The sequence below is a fragment of the Manis pentadactyla genome, chromosome 3 (genome assembly GCF_030020395.1).
Source record: "Manis pentadactyla isolate mManPen7 chromosome 3, mManPen7.hap1, whole genome shotgun sequence".
NCBI classification, from domain to species: Eukaryota; Metazoa; Chordata; class Mammalia; order Pholidota; family Manidae; genus Manis; species Manis pentadactyla.
In genome coordinates, this window is record NC_080021.1 from 62,723,314 (window position 1) to 62,744,377 (window position 21,064).

A 21,064-nucleotide genomic window follows, 5' to 3' on the forward strand; every position below is an offset into this window, starting at 1 on the left:
GGGATACATAGATTTATATAATATAGCAATGTCATTAAGTGAAAGGAAATTAACTTAGTGATGTTGAAATAAAATAAGAAAAAATCAAAATAGAAGATGAATTCTTCAAGAGATATTTTCACGTAGGAGAAAATGGTAGCCACCCTCCAAAGAGATTTGTTAGTTACTCAGAAGTGTTAAATTAGAAAAACAAAGTTATTGTACATAAATTGATCTAGAATCACATTACCATTATCTCACTCACAAACTCTATACAAAATCATATTTAGAAAGGATTCAGAGAAATTCTATGGTGACAGTGGCCACATCTCCTTTGTCCATGTGAAAAGAACGATTACTCAAGGAGCTATAGCAAGACACACTTTCTTTAGTTATCCAGAATATAATCTGCCCATTTTGTGAGTTAAATTAAATGTGGCAAAACATTACATAACACCATTTTAATAAGTAGGTAATCAATGTTAAATATGGTACCAAAAATGGAAAACACTCATTCTATAATATTTTAAGAGCTTGTGTCTATTTTTTTCTTTATTTTTTCTCTGAGCTGATATCATTTATTTATCTGTTATAATTATGAAGATTTTGTGCTACTTTTTTCATAGTTACTTACTTAACTCAGTGAACTAATCATTTGACAAATATTATAAATTATTACTTCAAACTTCTCTTTTGTCTGTAAAAGCCTGCACAAAGTATATCAGTGATACAAAATGAATTTATAATAAAAATCATAATATCCTAGGACTCAAATTAACTTTTAAAAGCATTTCATTTGGCTGCTAATGGATTTATCTAGAATTTATTTTTCCAATGTTTTTAAATGAAATATGGATTATAAAATATGGATTATAGTTTACTGAGATACAAAACAGAATAATTAATTGACAAAGGAATTCCAGATAGAATAGCATCAACAAATTATAGTCCCCTGAAGTATTCTTAATTAATTATAGTCACTGGGAAAAAATTACATATTAAGTATTATTTGCATATTGACCTACAGTGTGTACTCATAACTGCTAAAAATAATTATAGCCTTGTCTAAAAATATCAGCACAGTATGTCACAGATAACTCTGACCTGAAAATAAAAAATATTGGGTTCTAAACCTAATTCTCTTTCTCAGATCATCTGTGACTGAGGACATGTCTGTTATTCTCTATTTCCCAGTTAACTTGTCCATAAAATAAGATTGGAAGGGGTCATCTCTTTTGATGAACGGTACCTTTCATTTTCAACTTCCCATGACTTCATACACCTGAGCAGCCACAGCACCAGAGCCAGGAAGATCTATGTTTTACTGGCCTATGACTTGTTCATTTCTAGCCTGTCCATACAATGACAGAGTAAAACTGATTCTTTAAAAGGTATTTAAGGCAGTTAAGAATTTAAAATAATTTAGCATATGTGATCCAATCTTTATGTTCATTCAATATTTAAAAACTAAATACTGTATATGTCAAAAACATAAACCAAAAAGTTTCTGCCCCAAAATATCTTACATGAGCATACTTTGTTAACTATGATAAGGAATTTTGATAGGAAGGTGATGTATTTAGTATTACAGATGCCTACATTTTTAGGTTTCTATGTACTAATATTACAATTAAAATTTTGGAGAAGATAGTTGTGGGAGAGGAGGGATAACCACTTTTTTTCTTTATGTTTACTCTTTGGAAACTGATGGGAGGGATTTCTGCCTGTCTGTACGTCCCTGAAGGAAGGCGCTGGAAGGCCTCATGGGCACTGACCAGGTCCGCACAGAGAACTGGTCATTTTGACTCTGCAAGGGAGACATGATCAACCTTGATGCGTACTTGGATGTCCCTTTGACGCCTACTGCAGGGAAAGTCAAAAGGTCTTGTACTCTTTCTTGCCTCTTGTCCCCAGGCAGGACTCACAACCATTCTGTAGACAGAGGAAGATCCAGCTTGAGTAGAGAGCTCTGAAATTTGAGAATTACATTAATCATACCTACTGGTAAAGTTGAGACCTACATTTGTGTCTTTTTCTCCATTGGTTACAACTCCCAGGAGAAGATGGGTACTTATCCCCTTAATCTCCAGGGCTCATTAAGTTTATTAATATGATGAGAGGTCTTTGAGGTTTGAAAATAGAAAGTAATGACTACTTTATTTAAAAGAAGGAAATTTCAACAAAAAATTGGGGGCTGTAAGAAGTGACCCCAAATGATCTATTCTTTCCTACGCAGAAGCTCTAAATTACAATGAATGTTGTTAGTGTAACCATGTGAAAGATTCTTAACAACTTATAAAAGTTAAAGGAATGAAGATACAAATTGCCTAAATATCTAGCTAAATATATAAATTTCTGGATACTGGGGCAATCTGCTGAATTTCTCTGAATGTCTGTGGCATTTATTTGAAATGGTTTTAATATCATGATCTACAAATAAAGCAATAGAAAAAAAGGACAGCAAACGTGCACTTATTTAATATTCTGTAAAATACCTAGTAAACATGCAACATACTATCTTTTGTTGCAAATAATACACACCTGACACTACCCTTTATTTAACCAACTTCAACATTCTGTATTTCTAGTTCTTGCCCCTCTTAGTAAATAAGATACTTTCAAAGATAATTTAGTTGTAAATGCTTAAAATCTGAGGTAAAAATTGGGAATATTATGCATGGATACCCAAAAATATTTATAGGACACACCAAAAGTTAGATATTATGATTAAATTAGATATGTCTCAAAATAAAGATGGCTTAAAATCGTACCAGAGCATGCACAGGCTTGTGGGTGTGGTCTATTACACCAAATAGTTTTCTTCCATTCTTTGTTATGAGCCATTTAGTTGATCAGCTTATGGACTGATTGATTTAGCTATATACTAAGATGTTCCTCATGAGCTATTCTGCTTGTAAAGTTAGCACCTTGTTTGTGGAAACCACATAGGTTGGACTAAGCTATGAGAGATATCCAGAATTCAAACTGATGTCATTTAAATATCTAGAAAAGTTGTGGCTCCAAGAACTGGGAGGGATATGAAAAGAAAGCATATTCTTATCAAGGTCAGTGGTCTTGAGAGCTGGAGCCAAAAAAATATAAAATCCAGTAAAAGAATGTTGCAGCATGGGAGAAAGTCGCTGACTTTCATAAATAGAAGAATTAGAGAATAATATATTCCAGCCCAGGTCTGACATTGTTTTATCAGCCTTTTCTGTAAGCTTTGGTGCCCGTGACATAATGGCAGCCAGAATCATGAAGCACATTGACATCTGAAGCTTCCTTTTTAAATCCTAGCCAATGTCTCTGGACCATAAGAAATATAGTCAAACTGGAAGGCAACCCTAAAAATTACTTGAGTTTATATCCCAACATTCGAGATGATATACTGCTTTTTCCCCCTGAAATGGGTAACTTCTTTTAATTCCAAACATAGGAATTAAATGTAGAAGTATTTGAAAGAATCATATTTAAGGTGTTGAAAAAGATAGATATTTTCTGACTAAGGAATCTGTGCATACTTGATATTATTAAGGTTAGTAATGGGTAAGAGAATGTGGCCTTATAATAAAAGCAACAGGCTAGCCTTCTAATTTCAACATAAATATATCAATGAGTAATTATTCTATTTGTGATTTTAAGACAAAAATTATAAGAAAACCCTGTTATACTTTTAAGAGTGGCTATATTTAGAAATTAAGTCTCACCGTATTTCTTAGTCTTTTAAGACATTTATATATATGGCAATTATTATTTTCAACAAATCAATTGAAATACTTTGAAAAACAACTATATTAAATCTCTGAGTGCAGTTTAAGAAATGTAGTTAATTAAATTTGTGAGTAACAAACATCAGACAAATGTGATTGTCAAAAATGCTATATTTATGAATAAATCAAACAATTCATAAATTGAAGCTAAATTAAGGAAGAACCAGGATATTAATTTTGAAAACAAATGTGACCTCTTGAAAAATCTATTCTGCACATGGAAACCATCTTCAAAAATGTAAAATGTTAAAAACAAAAATATCACACTTTGAGACTGTGGAGGCACATTTCTAAATAGGTTATTATCACAGATGTTTGATTGCAATGGCACTGGAGACAGTATGGCACGTCCCATAGACATTTATTTTCTTGAATATTATGTGGTCATTTCTTGTATATTCAGATAAAAAGTAAAGTCAATTTAGATAGATAAATTGTGGATTTTTAAAAAAATAATTTAGCTAGGACTTTGATATTTTTCTGGGTTAGTCAGATTGGAAAAATTATGAAAGTGAAAAAGAGCCATTAAAGTGAAATTAAGTGATGACAAAATTATTTCCTCTGAGGACAGCCAAAAGCTTTTAAAACATTTCATGGGTATGATTGTGGTTCTGTTTTGAAATTGGTGACTTTATTCCCATTAGGTAGAAATGACCAATAGAGGAAACTGAGAGCTGGTCATACAAAGACCCAGTGTCAAACCAGACAGGATGGTGATGTGCTTTGGTTGCACTGGAGAGGGATGGCATCGGGGAGGCCTGAGAAGGGGGAAGGAATTATATTAAACTGAGTCTACTTTATAAGGGAAGTAGAGAGCTAAAGGAACTTGATTTTTTAAAAATTTCCTTCAAAAAAAGCCTCAAAAATAACTACAAAACATGGAACCACATCTATCATAAAATATAAAAGTGAGATCCTAAATATTTTTAAATGTTTAAAAAAAGTAATAAAGATTTTCCTCAGATAAGGTGAGTACCACCAGGCATATAGATGGGAAAGGTAAATTTCCATAAAGAGATGATGTGAAGTACTCTCTTTGGGAGGGTCATTGCCAACAGCATAAATGTTTGAAAAAGCCCTCTCTTGACCCCTTTCCATTTTCTAAATACTGTACCATTCTTCTTCCTTTTACAGTGACCTTCCTTGAGAGTTGTCTTATCTAAGAATTTCCAATTTGTGTTCTTCCATTCTCTCTTTAGCCCATCCCAAACAAGTTCCCCACTACATCTACATTCACTGCTAGGTAATCTCATCTAGTCTCATGAATTGAAGTACTATTTATATGCTGGTGGTATCATTCCAAATTATATTTCTAGACCTTTCAGTTGAATTCTAGACTAGTTTATCCACCACCTATTTTAAACCTCTACTTAACATGTCCAAAATTGAGCTCCAGATATTCACAGTCCTACCCCACTCCCTACCCACTAACCGGCTACTCCTGCAGTCTTCCTTCTATCAGTGAATAGCATAGCTCATCTTCAAATCTGTCCTACGGCCTGTTTATATAGAGGATCTATGTCTGTTTCTCTGCTATACAGGCAGAGTTAGGTCATTGCAACATTGATGATAAAGTCTGCAAAGGTGAAGAGATTTACTACCTGATCCTTTACAGAAGTTTGCTGACTGCTGTTGTAGTTGTTGGGGCCAAAAATGTAGTAGTTATCTTTACTCTTTTGCTGTTTCATAATCTTTATCAGCTCCATCAGCAAATGTTGATCCTACCTCCCAAACCTTGTATATCCAGAATACAATCACTGATCAACACCACTATTGCCACCACCTTGGTCCAAGCCACCATCATCTGTGACCTGGATTATTGAAAGAGACTCCTGAGGAAGTTCTCATACATCTAAAATCTTAATATATAAATTAATGAAAGCATGGATAGAAAAAATATATTTGGAATTTGAGGTAAGAGTATTTAATAAAGGAAAGAAACGTCCAATGTTTTAAATCTATGCATGGCTAGATCTACACAGTGAAACTATACTTCAGTCAGTATTTCTTAAATGCCAAAGATCTATGTAAGTGTAATCGCACTCTAATACTTGCATTGGAGGGATGGTCTGGTGATGAAAATGAGTAAAGTAGTATATGGTGTAAGGTGACAAAGTGCAATTACTGCTTGTCCTCTGGACAGTTACATGGGAAAAAAAAGAAAGAGACTCAGAAAGGAGCAAATTTGCCCACTCAAAAAGCTATGTCTCTAGACCTTACCACTTTTCAGGATTATCTAGAAATCCTGATGTATATATGGGATGCATCAACTATTACATGTTGGCAAATAATTTTTAAAAATGTAAAATTCTTTACAGTTCAATACTATGCAGCACAAATTAATGTGCCTATGAATTAGAGTGGTTGATGGGCCTACAGTTTATGAACTCTGATTTAAGGCATCATTATCATCATTACTCTGACATAGATGAATCACCTTCCCTCTTAACATTCCTGGATGGGGATAGGAAAGAGTGACACTGGAACAACCTTTTCTCCAAACCTCCTTACAAAAGACTCATTAAATAGGAACTGTTGCTTTGTCCTCACTATTGGAAAATGCAAGAAATGCAAACTTCTGGATTAACCATTAGGACCTTAGGTAATTAATTCATCTAGGCAGACAGTAAGTGACTATTTATTGGGAGGCACTGTGTACTGTGAATTCATTCAACAGTTAGCAAGACTGATGTGGTTACAGATCAGGGAAGAGACAGGTAATGAAAACACTACCAAACAAATTAGGAAATAAATGCAAATTATAATATATTATATGAATACATTTTTGTATATTATACATATATGTGTATATATATATATACTTACTACTTGAAAGATTACTACTTGAAAGATTACTACTTGAAAGATTACAACTTGAAAGATTGCTTCTTTTGAAATTTCCTTCATCAATCAAGTATATTCCCAAGTAAGTGTCATTTCATATTGCAAACAACTGTGGCTCACCCACAATGCCCACATGATGTTTTCTGAAACAGGGGTTGAATAAATATTTAAGTGAAATTTTGTGATAATATAGAAGTTATCCCTAGGGTTATTCTTCATTTGGCTTAATCTATTAATTCTTTCAATATATAGTCTCTTGACAAATAAGTGGATATTTGAGCCATGTGATATTTTCCTCAGCTCAGTCTTGTGTCCTGAACCAGGATCTAAGACAGCTCTCAAAGCACATTTTTGAGTTTTCTTCTGGGAAATTACTCCAGGATCTCCTGGGGATCTTTTGGGAAGACAGATACCTAGCCCAATCCTGGACCTACGAAATCAAAACTTCAAGGTTGGGGGACGTTGAATGTGTGTTTGCAAAGTGGCTCTGTTCTCTCTGATTAGAAATAATTGTCTTGGGCCTTATTTGGAGGAGTGTCATTGTGACTGCAGAGAGCATTGTGCCTTTCCTGTCCCACTCCTGTTTACCTCATCCCCACATATATAGTCACACACCACATGGAAGGCTTAGGAAGAAGGGGACATTTTTGATAGTTAACATCTAGTAATTTTCACATACATGCACTTACATCAGTATGCTTCCTCTCAGCTCTGGTCTATTATTGATCCAACTTTTGATAAATATTAAAATACTGTATTTCATCTGGGAAATGACTCACTGTCACAGACATGGGTACTAAACTCTATGAGGGTGTGTTTGGTATGTGTGTTCATAAAAGACAGAATTATTGGTGAGAGAAGTAGAGAAATTGTCCTATATGTTGCTGTACAAATAAGCTAACATCACTCATTCTGAGAAGGACAATATCCATAGAAGGGAACATGAGCCTGCAGCTCCATGAATATGAATTCAGAGATAACACAGATGGTGTCATGGTGCTTATTAGAAATCATGGGAACTCTATGTGGCTTTATCAACTAAGATATCACAAGCTAACATGGTGGAGAAACATAGCTGTAACTTCCTGAAAATCTGAAATCTTGAAGAAAATGATAAAAAATTATAAAAGGTAGTTGTTTGCCCTTGTCATAATATTGAACATGCATTTAAAACACATTTTTGGCCTATAAGCAACTTAGTTCATGAGAATATGATATGAATCAGCAAGAGAATGTGCCCACCAAATCTGCCAGCCCAGCTTTAGGATGCAGCCTCAGGAACAGAAAAAATGGAAAATAATTTGTTATTGCTACTCGGCACTAGTCAGGTCACATAAATTCTAAGCACCCTGCTGTCAGAAGAACACACACTTCTTGGAAGCCAGCCAGGGATGACAATTGGATGAAAGGCTTACCTTGCTCAGAGCCACACTGCTTCCAGCTCCAGGATGATTCTAAATGGCACCATTCATGTGCCTAGGTGTGGTGTAAGGCATGAGGGAAAATACCTCGATTTTCCATCTCTTTAATAGCAAAACTTTTTACCTTTCCTAGGATTTTCAGAAAACAAATATCTTTGTGCGACATTCCCTGATTGGCTCTGTGGGCAACAGTCTGGATGCGAGAGGTGTTGTATATAGGTATTTAACACAAACGGCTAGAGGCTTAATTAATAATTTGTTTTTTTTAATCTAGATGGTTTATAGAAAAGTTTTCAGATTTTTCATCTGAGTTGCTCATGCAGGTATAGTTCTATCAAAACACTATACCTTACAGATACTTTTTGCACAGGCAGACACTGATGTATTTAAAAATATATATTTCAGTTCATGAGAAACTTCAAAACCAATCTGTATTATGTACCAAACTGATTTAAAATAAATCTACATTTATTGAGAAAAAATAAAGGCTGAAGGCTTAGAAAGAACTGGGTGACTGGGAGTCAAGGGGCTAAGACATAGCTGCTCACAGCCTTCGAAGACTTGAAGCACTATTAGACTATATACTTTTCCTATATGGTTGTCAAGGGTAGAAGGAACATAGGGAGCAAGACTTGATTCCATCTGAAGAAATACTTTCTAATGTGCAGTGATATCTTCAGATAAAATGCACATGGGGAAATTCCCTAGCCAATGGGCTCAGGAGCAGGAGATGAACACCTGAAGGGGAATGTGTATTGTATGCACTTCCAAAGCGTGGACTTGTGGTCAGATAGAACTGAATCCTCATCATTTCTATTTACTTGCTCTGTGACCTTGGGGAAGTTACTTATAGTCTCCAAATTCCAGGTTTTCTGTCTCTAATTGAGGACAACTGTTCCCATGTCTCAAGCCTGTTGTCAGTTAGGCAAGATAGTGACTGAAGAGTATTTAACACAGCCCTAGCAGGACCAGGGAGCATTTAATGATAGGTATTATTGTTAAGGATTCAGGCCCTGAAATGGCACTGGTGTCAGTGAACTCAAAAGCCTCTTAAAATGGGAAGCAGTGTGAGGTGCACTTTTGACAACATTATCTGGCAGCCTAAAGCTTAAGACGCACCAAATTTTAATCTCAACTACGCAAGCAATCAGATAAAATGAAAACAGATAAACCCTAAAGCAACTAAATAATCAGGAGCAGAATTGTATGAGGGGCTTGTTTCAAGGGAAAATAACATCAGACAGTGGAAAATAAAAATTAGAGACTGTTTTAGATGTTTTAAAACTTCCTAATTCCCCTCTGTGAATCCCTCTTTGACATACATTTCATCTTTAAATTTTACATTTGTTGATAGATTCTAGCAATAGTTCTCCTTTCCAGGGAAATATAATACCCACCACCTATTTAATAATATGGGAATTATGAGCCAGGAAGACATTTCCATGTGTGGTTAACTTTTCACTAGCTCAGTGTTACAATAATCTAAAAGCTGGTGTCTTGATTGCTAAACTATCCTGCAAAACCCATATCTTGCCAATGCCCACTTGGTCAGAGGAATTCAAATGCCTTTCCGCCTACCTAGTGCCTGCTAAAAACATGATCTCTCTGGAATGCAGAGACAGCTCTGCTAGAATGTTCTTATTTAATGAAATTATGAAATAAGAATTTGATGCACTTTTTAGGAGAAAAAATATTGTCCTTAAGCAACATATCTGAACTATTTCAGTTTGGAATATGAATATGTGGTGTGAAATTTTAAGAGTCATGAAAAGTTTTGTCTTAAAACACAACTTGTTGGGCATGCTTCCATATCCATGTCAAAAAAATATGCTGGTACCTGATTTTGGACACTATGGGTAACATAGACTGGAAACACTGAGTCCCATCCCTCCAAACTTCAGTCTACATTGTATTTAATGCCAAATATTTTTTGTGATCAGTTTAAGCTGTTAGCCTTTATCTTCCCTGCCCACTGCCCACACAATTCTTCAGAAGTCATCACAGACAATGAAACATCTCAAGTTCATAACTACTTAATGGTCATTGACTGACTATTGAAAGTTTTTCAGATATAGTAAATTCAGGCCACCAGTCCAGCCAGATCAGTCAACTTGAATTTTTCTGACGTCCTTTAATCATTTCCCAAAGAAACCTTATCCTGAGTGTATCTGAAGGACTAGATGGGCCTGGTGCTACCTAGGTCACTGAAAAAAGTTTGAATTTGCATTGATTTAAGTCCCAGCACTTATTATAAAAAAAAGATAATGAAACTTTCTTGCAAAAATTCTTGAGTAGATTCCCAGGCATAAAATCATCCAACCATGCTATCTTTATGACACTACTCTAGCTATTTACCCAAAGTGGTCCATTTTGATAATCCAAAATTCTTGAGAGTAGATGAATGTTTCCTCCCACATAGTAGGTACTTTTATCAACTTCCATAGATGTGCACTCTGGATGATAAAAGTGCAGCCACTTAATGATACCCTGAAACCCCTATTTTGTGTTCTCCAGCTTGGAGAAATCCAGTTGTCCTGGTCAAAAATGGAGGCATTCTCCTTGACTACTTCCTCATATAAATCCTCATTCTACTTTACTATATGAATCACTTACTCTTATTGATTTCATCCCTAAATTCACCTTGTCATGTCCCCATAATCTTAACCTTCATTGAGGCTTCAATTATCTCTCACCCAGACTGCTATAACAGCCTCTGGACAGTGCACCCTGCCTTCTTTCTCTCTCCAACCCTCCTTACCCTGTAGCCAGAATGACTTTTTGGAAATGCAAATTAATTATACAGTTTCCCTGCTGAAAACCTCCAGTAAGTCCCTTTGATCTGAGAATGAACCTGGACAAGATTCTGCATGTGTTCCCAGCTCATTGAATATCACATTTTCCTTTATATGGTACATCCAAGCCACACTGAATTTTTATCCTTGCCTTCAGTATACCATGGACCTTCTTAGAATCCTTCCACACCTACAACCCAGTCCCCCTCTCCTTAACTCTCTTCCATATAACTTTTCTTTATTTTTCATGTTTAATGTTTGAAATCATTTCCTTCTGGAAGCCTTCCCTGCCTCTCCACCCCAAGTCCAAATCTGGGCCAAGTATGCCCCAGGTGGTGCTAAAGCACCCTGAATTTATTCCACTTTTCCACTCAACTGACTGCTTTGCCATATACTTGTCTATTCTCAGAACTTCCTATCCAAGAGGGTCCTTCCCTCCCCATTGAATCTCCCAACACAATGCTAGGCCCATGAATAAATGTTGTGGAATGAAAGACTGAATACCAAGTGACCCAGCTGAGTACCAGAACCACACACTCTTTACATCAGATGCCCAGAAACACTGGGTAAAAATTCATTCAATTGTTTCATGAATATTTACTGAGTGTTCTCTTTGGAGCAACTATAATGCTAGGATCTCCAAATTCTCAACAGGAATACAATAAAAGTATTAATCTCTACCATTGTATGTGATCAAGCATCATTTACCACCAAAGAAGCAGTAGTGAAAACGAAGAAATATAGTCACCATATATATGATCTGAATGTGATTCAATTTGTCTGTTTACCGCTTAATGGTGAGATTCTGAGTCATCTTGTGTTAACATTTTTACATTTGTGTTCTTGTAGCCTGTATTCAAAATGGTCACAAATGTTCTTAACCTTAAGCTGACTCCACACATAGAGAGCTGAAAACTCATATACAAATAAAACTAAGTAACACTAAGCAATGTACACCTTGGAAAAAAATTCCTGCACAATGTGCCCGGCCTCCATTTGCAGCCAAGACTCTTAACACGTTCTGCATCTAGGGGAGCAGGAATGTGGAGTTCCGAATGTGCTGGATAAATGCCTTCTTGGCAGCGATCTTGCTCAGTTCACTGCTGGCTGGCAAGGGGTCTCAGGAGGGTTTCTAGTGGTCATAAAAGTGTTCATTGCAAAGATGTAAGTTAGACACATCAAATTTCTCATGTTTATAACAAGAAAATTGAGTTATCCTTCCTGAATTAGAGAAACTGCGCCATCTGGGACAGTTTTCACTAAAAAAAAAAATGATAAGGATAGACATCACAAGTGTTTAATCATCTATTGAATAAAGATAATAGTAGTTTATATTATTTACATCCTCCACACAAAGCTCAAATAAATGAAGTCAGCATTTTTCATTATTCCCAGGTCATAAACTATTACAGGCATATGGTTTATTGGCTATTTCTGAGGATGGATTAATCTCTTCTCCACTCATTCAAGTCACGCTTTCTGTACACTACTACCTTCTCTCACTTGGCAACTAGTGTTTTTTTCCTTTCTAGAAAAGTATAGGAAGCCTTGTTCCCTTAGCTCTGCAAATAATATTTGTAGGTATGAAACAAATGAAATAGGTCATATTATCAATAGAGCTATTTTGGATTCTTCAAATTACCTTACTTTTTAAAAAAATTTTAAGTTGTTCAGTTCCTATCCATCTTTATCTTCACACTGTCCCTCATCTGCCTTTACACCATTCTATTCTGTGAACACTACTGTCTCATGTATTACACTTCAGGTAGTTGATCACACCTGCCATTGTGTGTAGGGTTAAGTGTCCAGCATTTCCTTGCCTTTGCCTAAGGGAACAGCACCACTGACTCTGGCTGTCCACTCTCTGATCACCTTCACTGCCAATCTAAATTCCATCAATCACCAGGACCATCTTCTAAAAGGCGCCTCTGACCCTGCTTTAAAACCTCTACATTCTCACTCACTGCTTTTGTATTGAGTGATGCATAATCTTTTCTCAAACATCTCAACAATATGGCTAATGTACTATGCGATTCTGTTCATGCATCACCTTACCTACTACAACAGCCAAACCTGCCCCTTCCTGAGCATCTATTTCATTTGCCTCTTATCCAAGGAACCTTTCATGATTTGGTCAACAGAGATGATCACTTCTTCCTTTGACATCTCCATGGTATTTATCCATACCTCTTTTATTACATCAATCTTATGAAGCAGTGCATTATAATGAATTATATGTTTAGTGGTTTTTTTCCCTATTTGTTTTGTTTTTACCATTTTATTTACAGTTTAAGGACAAAGATTTCAGTTATCTGTGGATCTCATCTTCTCATGGAGGGACCTCAAAAAATTTTAATTAGTTTATTCAATTGACTTGAATTCGGGAATATCCTACAAATTTTACTCCATGAGTGAGTCTTGCACTTTGATTCTTTTGGGGATAATTCTTATTCTAAGAAACTAGTGTGGATTGTGGTTTAAAGTCATGATTTGAGCTGCCCTTAGGAAGAATGAAAAACAGCTGGTGTCCAAGGAGTTCTGGAAATTTGTCAATAAACTAATTGTAGAACAGAAGCCAAGAGTAAAACAAGTTTGACTTGCATATCTTAAGTCCTATCTATATTATTATTATTATTTTTTAAAGATACTGTGTCTGGAAAATTAAATAATTCAAATAATATTTTTTTACTAAAATCAAGGACAATATATCCAAAGAAAATATTATACAACTATAATATGAACGTCAACACTCTGGAGTTCAAATTGCTCCCACTTTATTTAGCCAAGCACACACTAACATAACCAAGTATTTAAAGAAGATGAAATCATTTAATTTTAAGGCTTTTTAGAATTTAGGGAAAACTTCTTTTAATTTTGGGTTCATGTGATAATAGTATTTATAATATGAGAAAACGTTAAAATATATAATAATATCAAAATCATTGCTGCTTATATAATAATTCACAGGTAATTCAACAAAATTCAACAAATAATTGATCACTGTCTATATGCAAGAAATTGTCGAAAATAGAGATACAAAGCTGAATAAACACAGACTTAGCACCCTGAAAGCTTAAAATTGAGAAAATTTTTGGAAGAAATGTACAAATAACTATAAATCAAGTTCAATTTTGATGAAAGCAGTGCGATAGACACAAAGGGTTATAGATATTCAAAAGAAGGAGAAATCAAATGGGGTTGTGAATGTAAGAAATATGAATGGAAGATAGAACATTTTTATATAAAGGTGAAGGGTAGGATTGTAAATAATGGAATAAGTTAAAGAGGACACATTAGAAGGAGAGGAAATGGCATGGGAACAGGTTCAGAGACAAAAGGTGTGCATGAAAGTGATTGCATATCAGGCTGGTGCAATTAGAAAAAGCCCTGAGCTGAAGATCATCTGTGGGGTTCCTGAGGCTGATATCACCCACCGATGAGGATACTTTGAACACATGGTTGGTGGCCCTAGTGAGCTAATGCTCTGTTACTGAGGTACATAGTAGAGGTTAGGGACCAAGCTCACTTTCAAATTGCTCACAATCCAAATCAATGTTGAACAAGTTAAAATAAAGCAAACAACATTAAATTGAGATCTGTACTATTCACCTGGCCTGGAGAAAGTCACAGTTCCTGCTTCAACTGCCAAGCTACTTATTAAGTTGTACTTCCCCCAAAGTTTGTCTGAGTCTTCATGAGGGATCCAGATGAATTATTGCAATTGGTCAGTTTATTCAAAGAGTCCTTCTAACAGGATTTCATTAAGTTGAGCACATTTTCCTAACTAAACTAATCAATTTTCTCCTTCCTCCTCAGGGCCTCTGTCCTTGCTTTTCCCTCTGCAATGGTCTCCCTTCATCCAGAGAGTGACTCACCCCCACCTCCCTCCAGGACACTCAGTGGGCCTTTCCTAGAAGCCTTATTAAATTTCACAACCTCACTACAACCACTTTATTTTTCTCTATAACCTCATCACCTTCTAACATACTATGTAATTTATTTATTCATTTTATTTATTGTCTGACTCCTCACCTGGGGGGCCAAGGATTATCTATTTTATTTACGAATGTATCTCCAGTGCTAAGAATAGTGCCTAACATATAGTAAATGCCCAATGAATACTAACTGAATAAATACATGTGCAAATTAACTATATGCAGTGTTTACATGATAATTTGAAATAGTCACACTTTTCTTTACAGAACTTACTGTTCTGACTATTGTTTCTTATTAACTTTACTGAGTTAAGGAGCATTTAAAAAGCATATGCTATATGATCAGCACTGTATCTGCTTGTTACAAAATAAATCACATGTAATAGCTCCTATAGTTGAGATGCAAATAAGAATAGAATAGAATAGAATAGAATATGAATGTTATAGAATTTCAGCCAGCATTTTAAAGGAGGAAACAAGATATCCTGATATCTCTTGGGGTTTCCCCCAGTGGAGCATTTGTTAGGTCTAGCAAGTGAAAAGAAGCTCCCTAACATAGGCATGAGCTTTGAAATTACACAGCCCTAAATTCTTATTCCAGTGATAGCACTCATCATCCAAACCACCTTGGCTTATTGGATAACCTCTCTGGGTCTCAGCAATTTCACTGGCAAAATGAGCATCACAATCTCTACCTCACAGGGAGAATGCGAGCTTTCAAATGAGATCATCTATGGGAACAATCAGCCAAGTCCTTGGCACATAGAATAAATTAAATAAATCCATGTGGAATAAATTAATTATTGATCAGTGGGAGAAACATAACTAAAAACTTGAGCTTTTTCAGCACATTTCTACTGTGTTGTACTACACCTTTGCCTATACTCATGATGACCTCTCTGCCCTCAATACCAATAAAATAGTGAATTGCATTGTATACTGATTGGTTATTATGTATATTACTATTCCCATTTTAAGGATAAGGAAATAGGGTCTTACACACATTAAATAACTTGTACAAGGCCACAAAGTAAGCAGCAGAGCCAGGATTTGAACCCAAATGAGCTCGCCTCCCACACCAATTCAGTTATCTTGATCCTGCCCTCTGTCTGCACAGCTGTGTGATCAGCAATGGGAAGCGTTCCCTACACCTGAAGCCTGGAGAGTATACCTTTCTGATCTCACATAGAATTCTTTGAGAATTTCTCTCATAATTTATAGTAATTTAAAAATTTTACTTTTTCCTCTTCTTTCTACATCTGCACATCAAAGGTGTGGGTAACTGCTTCCAATCTCAAATGAGTTTTTGCCGGGCACTTCTCACAAGACATTCACAGAAACCCATACAAGCTAGTGTTCACTGAACATCTATTTTGCTGTAGGCTTTGGTCTAATTGTTCTACCCCTCAACTCATACGCTCCTCATAACAACCCAATGTGGCAGATACTATCCTTTTATCCTTTTCTTCACATTAGAGATGATGTGAATGAAACACGGTGAGGTAATGAATTCACAGAATTTATACTCCAGGATCTGGATTTGAACCCAAGCATTTAAATTCTAGAAACCATCTTCTCAGTCATGGCACTACATCGCCCCTCATACACCATGACTGATTACATCTTCTTTTCCTCCATCTTTAAAAAACACTATAAAATCCATTTTCATAGTGTCTAAATAGTGAACTCTATGAACTATATATATATAATATATATATGTGTGTGTGTGTGTGTGTGTGTGTGTGTGTGTGGTGTGTGTGTATTTAGCAAGTCTTTATCATTCCTGTGACTCTGACATCTGCAATTAGACAAACTTAAAAAGCTTATTTAAATAAAGTAGGTGAATTCAGAATTTGATAGAAATTCCAAAATTTAGGTCTGCACTTATAAGTACCTGTTAGTGGTACCTCCCCACCCCCCACCCCAGTCTGGAAATACTATATTGGTAGTCTTCACTGCCTTAGACAGTCTCCAAGCTGTGCGTTGGGGAGGTGCTGAACTTTAAACCATAACCTTGCATAAATTCAAAACCAAAAATAAAGTAACTTTCAAAAGATGCCTATCCTTTGAAAACCAACTCAAGGGTTTTCTTTTTCTTCCTAAGTAAAATGGTTTAAACATAGACAGCCTATTTTTAAGAACAAGCACAGAATGTGTTCATGGCAAGTTGGGACAGTATGCAAGTATGCTGGCTTCACTGTTATCTGAACGACAAAGCATTAAATCACATGGAGGAAAAGTCAGCATGTTCTCAGAGATATATAAATAGATTAATGTCAAGGAAGAGCTTTGTCCAAGTAATTGAAAGGACACCTACCTAAAAAATAAATCATGCACACAAAACCTGTAATTAAAAAATACATATTTTCAAGAAATGTTTTAGCTGATAAATAGGACTACTAGATAAACAAAACACAGGAAAAGTTCCATGTGAATTTTTTCAAAAAGTGGACCTTTCAAATGTGATCAGTCAACAAACCTCATTCTTTGCCTACGTTTCTTATATAAGATCTTATTTACCTGTGGTTATGTAACTCACAGAAGAAAATTAGTGCTCCCCCACCCCCGACACTTGAATTCTATGGTGATACAGTACTTAAGCTAACCAGGCACTTAAGAACCTTTCCTAAGTTACAATGTGTAAAAAGCCCCACATTCCTTAACATATAAACACTCCTTAGGTTCTAACATCTTCTAATATACAATTTCAGTAATGCGTCCTCACTCAGTACTCAAAGAAAACAAATTCCTCTTACCATATATTCCATGTTTGCTGCGGGTGGAAAGACTTTACCCCGAACTTGATTATGATAATCAAGAATGGCGATCATATCATTCTGCGAAATGTAGCGCTTCCGCCTGGCTTTGGGGAGATCCACAGATTCGAGCTGTGCTTTTAGAGCGGCTTCAATATCAGTGAAATTATTGGTTGGCGGGGATGAGTCAGTGGAATTGAGTAAGACGACAGCACTTGCTTCACAGAGCAGGGAGAGCAGGACGGCACTGCTGGCTGCAGAGATTGCCATCATTCTGAGGGCTGGAAAGGGAGAGGCCACCCAGTTTACCTTGCTTTGAAGCAGAAAAGGAGAGTTAGGGTCTATAAAAGGAAAAACAATAGGGCCAGAGGGTATGAATTTACAAAGTCATCATCTGGGAGCATTGCTTGATTTGATTTTCTCCAAAAATTCCATGCAAATGTTGAACTCAGGCCAGGAAACAACCTATTGTCATCTCTATACATTTTACTTGGTGCTCTGAGGCACACCCCTGAGAGAAACCCCCTATAGCCAGACGAAAATAAACAGCATGACTACTAACCCTAAAGTGAATGGGAACCATTTGCCCCAAATGCCTGAACCACATAATGCATTGCTGCATATTTCTAAAGGGAAATCTGTAGGAATTGAAATTCATCTTGAGAGTGAAGAGGAAAAATGCATCCCAGGTAACAAGAGAGCAAGTGCTGATCATGTCTCCCAGACATAAATGGACACCAAGTGACAGAACACATACCAAGAAGTTATCATCATCCAATCTCATTTCTAAAAAAATAATAAATGAAAATGTGAGCTACTTTAAAATCAAGGCATGCAAAATAAACTTGTTGAGCTAAATAGCTTACCTCTGCACAATGCCAATATGAATATATTATTCTTCCAAAAATTTAAAGTTCTCTGCTAGGTTGTAGCATGAACTCTTGTAAGAGGAGTGTGTCTTATTACAAACTCTCAGAGAGCAAAACTCTGCAAGGTTTGAGTGCTGCTGGCTACAGCAGCAGCTAACAGCTTTTATATGTCACAGTCTGTAACGTCCAGAAAGGGCAGTCTTCCTTAGGGTCTCTCCTAGCCAAAATCAAAGGGGAGGGGTTTTGGATAGAAAAACCAGTGATTGGGTGGCAACCTTTTCATGTGGGTGGTGAGGAAATTGAGTCACACCCACAGCTTGCAAAGTACAAACCATAAAAGACAAACCCCTTTTTCTCTGGGCTTCCACCTTTTCTGTGAGTGGTTAATTTTCCTTTTTTAATGCTTTCTAGTTCCTGGTTCCCATACAAAAGGGAGAAAGGAAAAAAAAAAAGGACTGTGAGTTCTTGAAAACAGAAGGCTGAGTAACAGTACACTTTTTTTTTAAGACAGTAAATGACATGGGAGCTGAAAAGAACAAGCTGATATTAAAACAGGAGATCAGCTGACATCATTAATCTGGGTGGCCACAAATGTGATTCAAGAGGAATGTCAGGCAAATCAGTAGTAGCCAAACTACATTAGGATAATAGATGCTGAAGTGGTGGTACTCTATGTCTCCATGTGGCTTTGTTCCTGTAATTTATATATTTATTCTCTCTCTCTCTCTTATTTCACCCTCCCTCCCCTTATTTCTTTCTCTGCAGAATGAAGCAGCAAACTGTCTGCCTTTTACCTGCCTTGTCTATAAAGCAAACAGAGACACTCATGACAAATGACAGCAGCCAAGGGAACATCTGTTTCAGGTTTAGAAGCATATAGTTGAAATTTTAAGCAGAGAGTGGCTCAGCCTCTCAGGAAACATAGTGGAGGACACAGCACAGAGGCCATGAAGAATTTAACAGCAGCAGCCAGCTGCTAACAGTCAGAAGTGCCTTCTTAGAAAGATGGCATTGGAGTAAAAGCCATGTCTGGCCAGACTAGAGCCAAGGATGTGAGTATAAGGACAATCTGTAATGAACGGACTCTCATTACCTTCATGTGTCATGATACCACTAACAAAATGTGGACCGTTCAGTCAGTGCAATAGGAATCCTGGAAAACACATGTCATTTAGCTTAGAAACTGACTTAACATATGCTGACTTGTCCAGTTTGCTGATGTGCTTGTCTCCTGCGTGTTTCAGCAGGAGGAGTACTACATGAATTTGCAGTTGTCAGAAATGATAGTCATGTGGTTAGAAGCACACCAGACTGGGAGCCAAGTTTCCTGAGCTATTTTCCCAGCTGGATCTCTAGCAGTACGTGTGGCCTGATGCGTATTGTTTAACTCTTCATTGGTACACCTAAAAATGGCAGGGAAAAGGCACATATTCTACAATGAGACCAAGTTCATCAGAGTCCTTAAGAGAACAATAAGGCGTTTAAAGCCAGAAGTGCCACTGAAGTTCAAAGTACAGTAATGAGATGCCATCTTAGATGATGAAAACGTGTCAAATTTCAGGTTTTGCTATTTTGGGTGAGTATCAAGCATCTAACTAAAGTGAAGTCATTTTAGGAGAGGTTAAGTCACAATACTGAATGCTGTAAAGAGGAATTAATTCACACTGTAGAATTGAAAAGGCAGGAACATATAAGCCCAGGATGTGAGTAGGAATAATGTAAAACTTCAGATCAGGTTGAGGGGGTACATGTAGCTGCTCATAGCTGCAGACATCTAACAGCTGGAGCTGTCCAGCAAGGGTCTCACCCCTTCAGAAAGCACTCACTGTACCTTGAATGAATCTCAAGGATGCTGTGTTAAGGATTCCCAAATTGAATAGGAAGTTAGGCAACATATTCTCTGTGGGCAATCCAGCTCAAGGATCCCAGGACATTTTCAGGAATTAGTGCCAGCACTGACTAGCCTATATACTTTTCAACCTATCTCATATAGCTGTCCAGCATACAGGGGACTAAACTTTTAATGCCTTAGCAGTGGACATGAGACTTCCTTTCTCCAGAGCGGATGAGTTCTGCTTAGAATCTCATAGAATTCAACTGTTGCTTTCAAGTTTACCTATTTGTCATGTACACAAAGGATACGGTCCATCACTTAAGATTGGACTTGAGGGACTTCCGTGGGGGATAAAAATGCATTCCTTGAGAAACTTGTCTGACCCATAAATGGGCTTCCTCCAAGAGAAAGTGGAAGAATAGAGGAAGAGAAAGAGAAAGAAGGAATTTCTGAGCTGAACTAAATAGATTACCTCTGAGTCCTATTACATGAAGGCAGAGCAGATAGTTGCTTAATTCTGAGACCCTGAGGCATGTCAGTGATTTCAGATGTCTTTCAACACACACGGATGATATTGTGGAATTTCAGACTATTAAGGAAACCCACAAGTCTATGGAATCATAAAAGAAAGACCTGTGGGAGGAGAGTTAAGAATTCTGCTTCCAAGCAGATGTTATTGCCAGAGAAGTATCTGAAGTGCTTTGGAAGTAATTTTAATTTTAAATACTTGCAAAATTAAGAGGCATGTATCCAAGTTGCCATAAGAGAACTATTAATGAACAGCTAACAATGAGGCAGTTCTTTATGAGACTTCTTAAAAAAGACCATTGACATGTTTAGAAACCTTCAGGGGAGTGCTTGCCA

General features: G+C 36.6%; 1 protein-coding gene across 3 annotated transcripts in view; it reads right to left on the reverse strand.

Annotated features, from left to right (window-relative positions):
• Window positions 1-18,522, reverse strand: part of PI15 (peptidase inhibitor 15) — a 30,486-nt gene extending 11,964 nt beyond the window's left edge. The window contains exons 1-2 of one of the 3 annotated variants that reach the window (XM_036887506.2): window positions 18,364-18,522; window positions 17,498-17,778 (exon numbers count right to left, since the gene is read on the reverse strand). In XM_036887506.2, the coding sequence (XP_036743401.2) occupies window positions 17,498-17,770 (273 nt within the window). In that variant the 5' untranslated portion in view covers window positions 17,771-17,778; window positions 18,364-18,522. Of the gene's footprint in view, window positions 1-17,497; window positions 17,839-18,363 lie in introns of all 3 variants that reach the window. The other 2 variants (XM_036887504.2, XM_036887505.2) reach the window with 2 other exon arrangements.
• Between the last annotated feature and the right edge of the window lie 2,542 nt (window positions 18,523-21,064).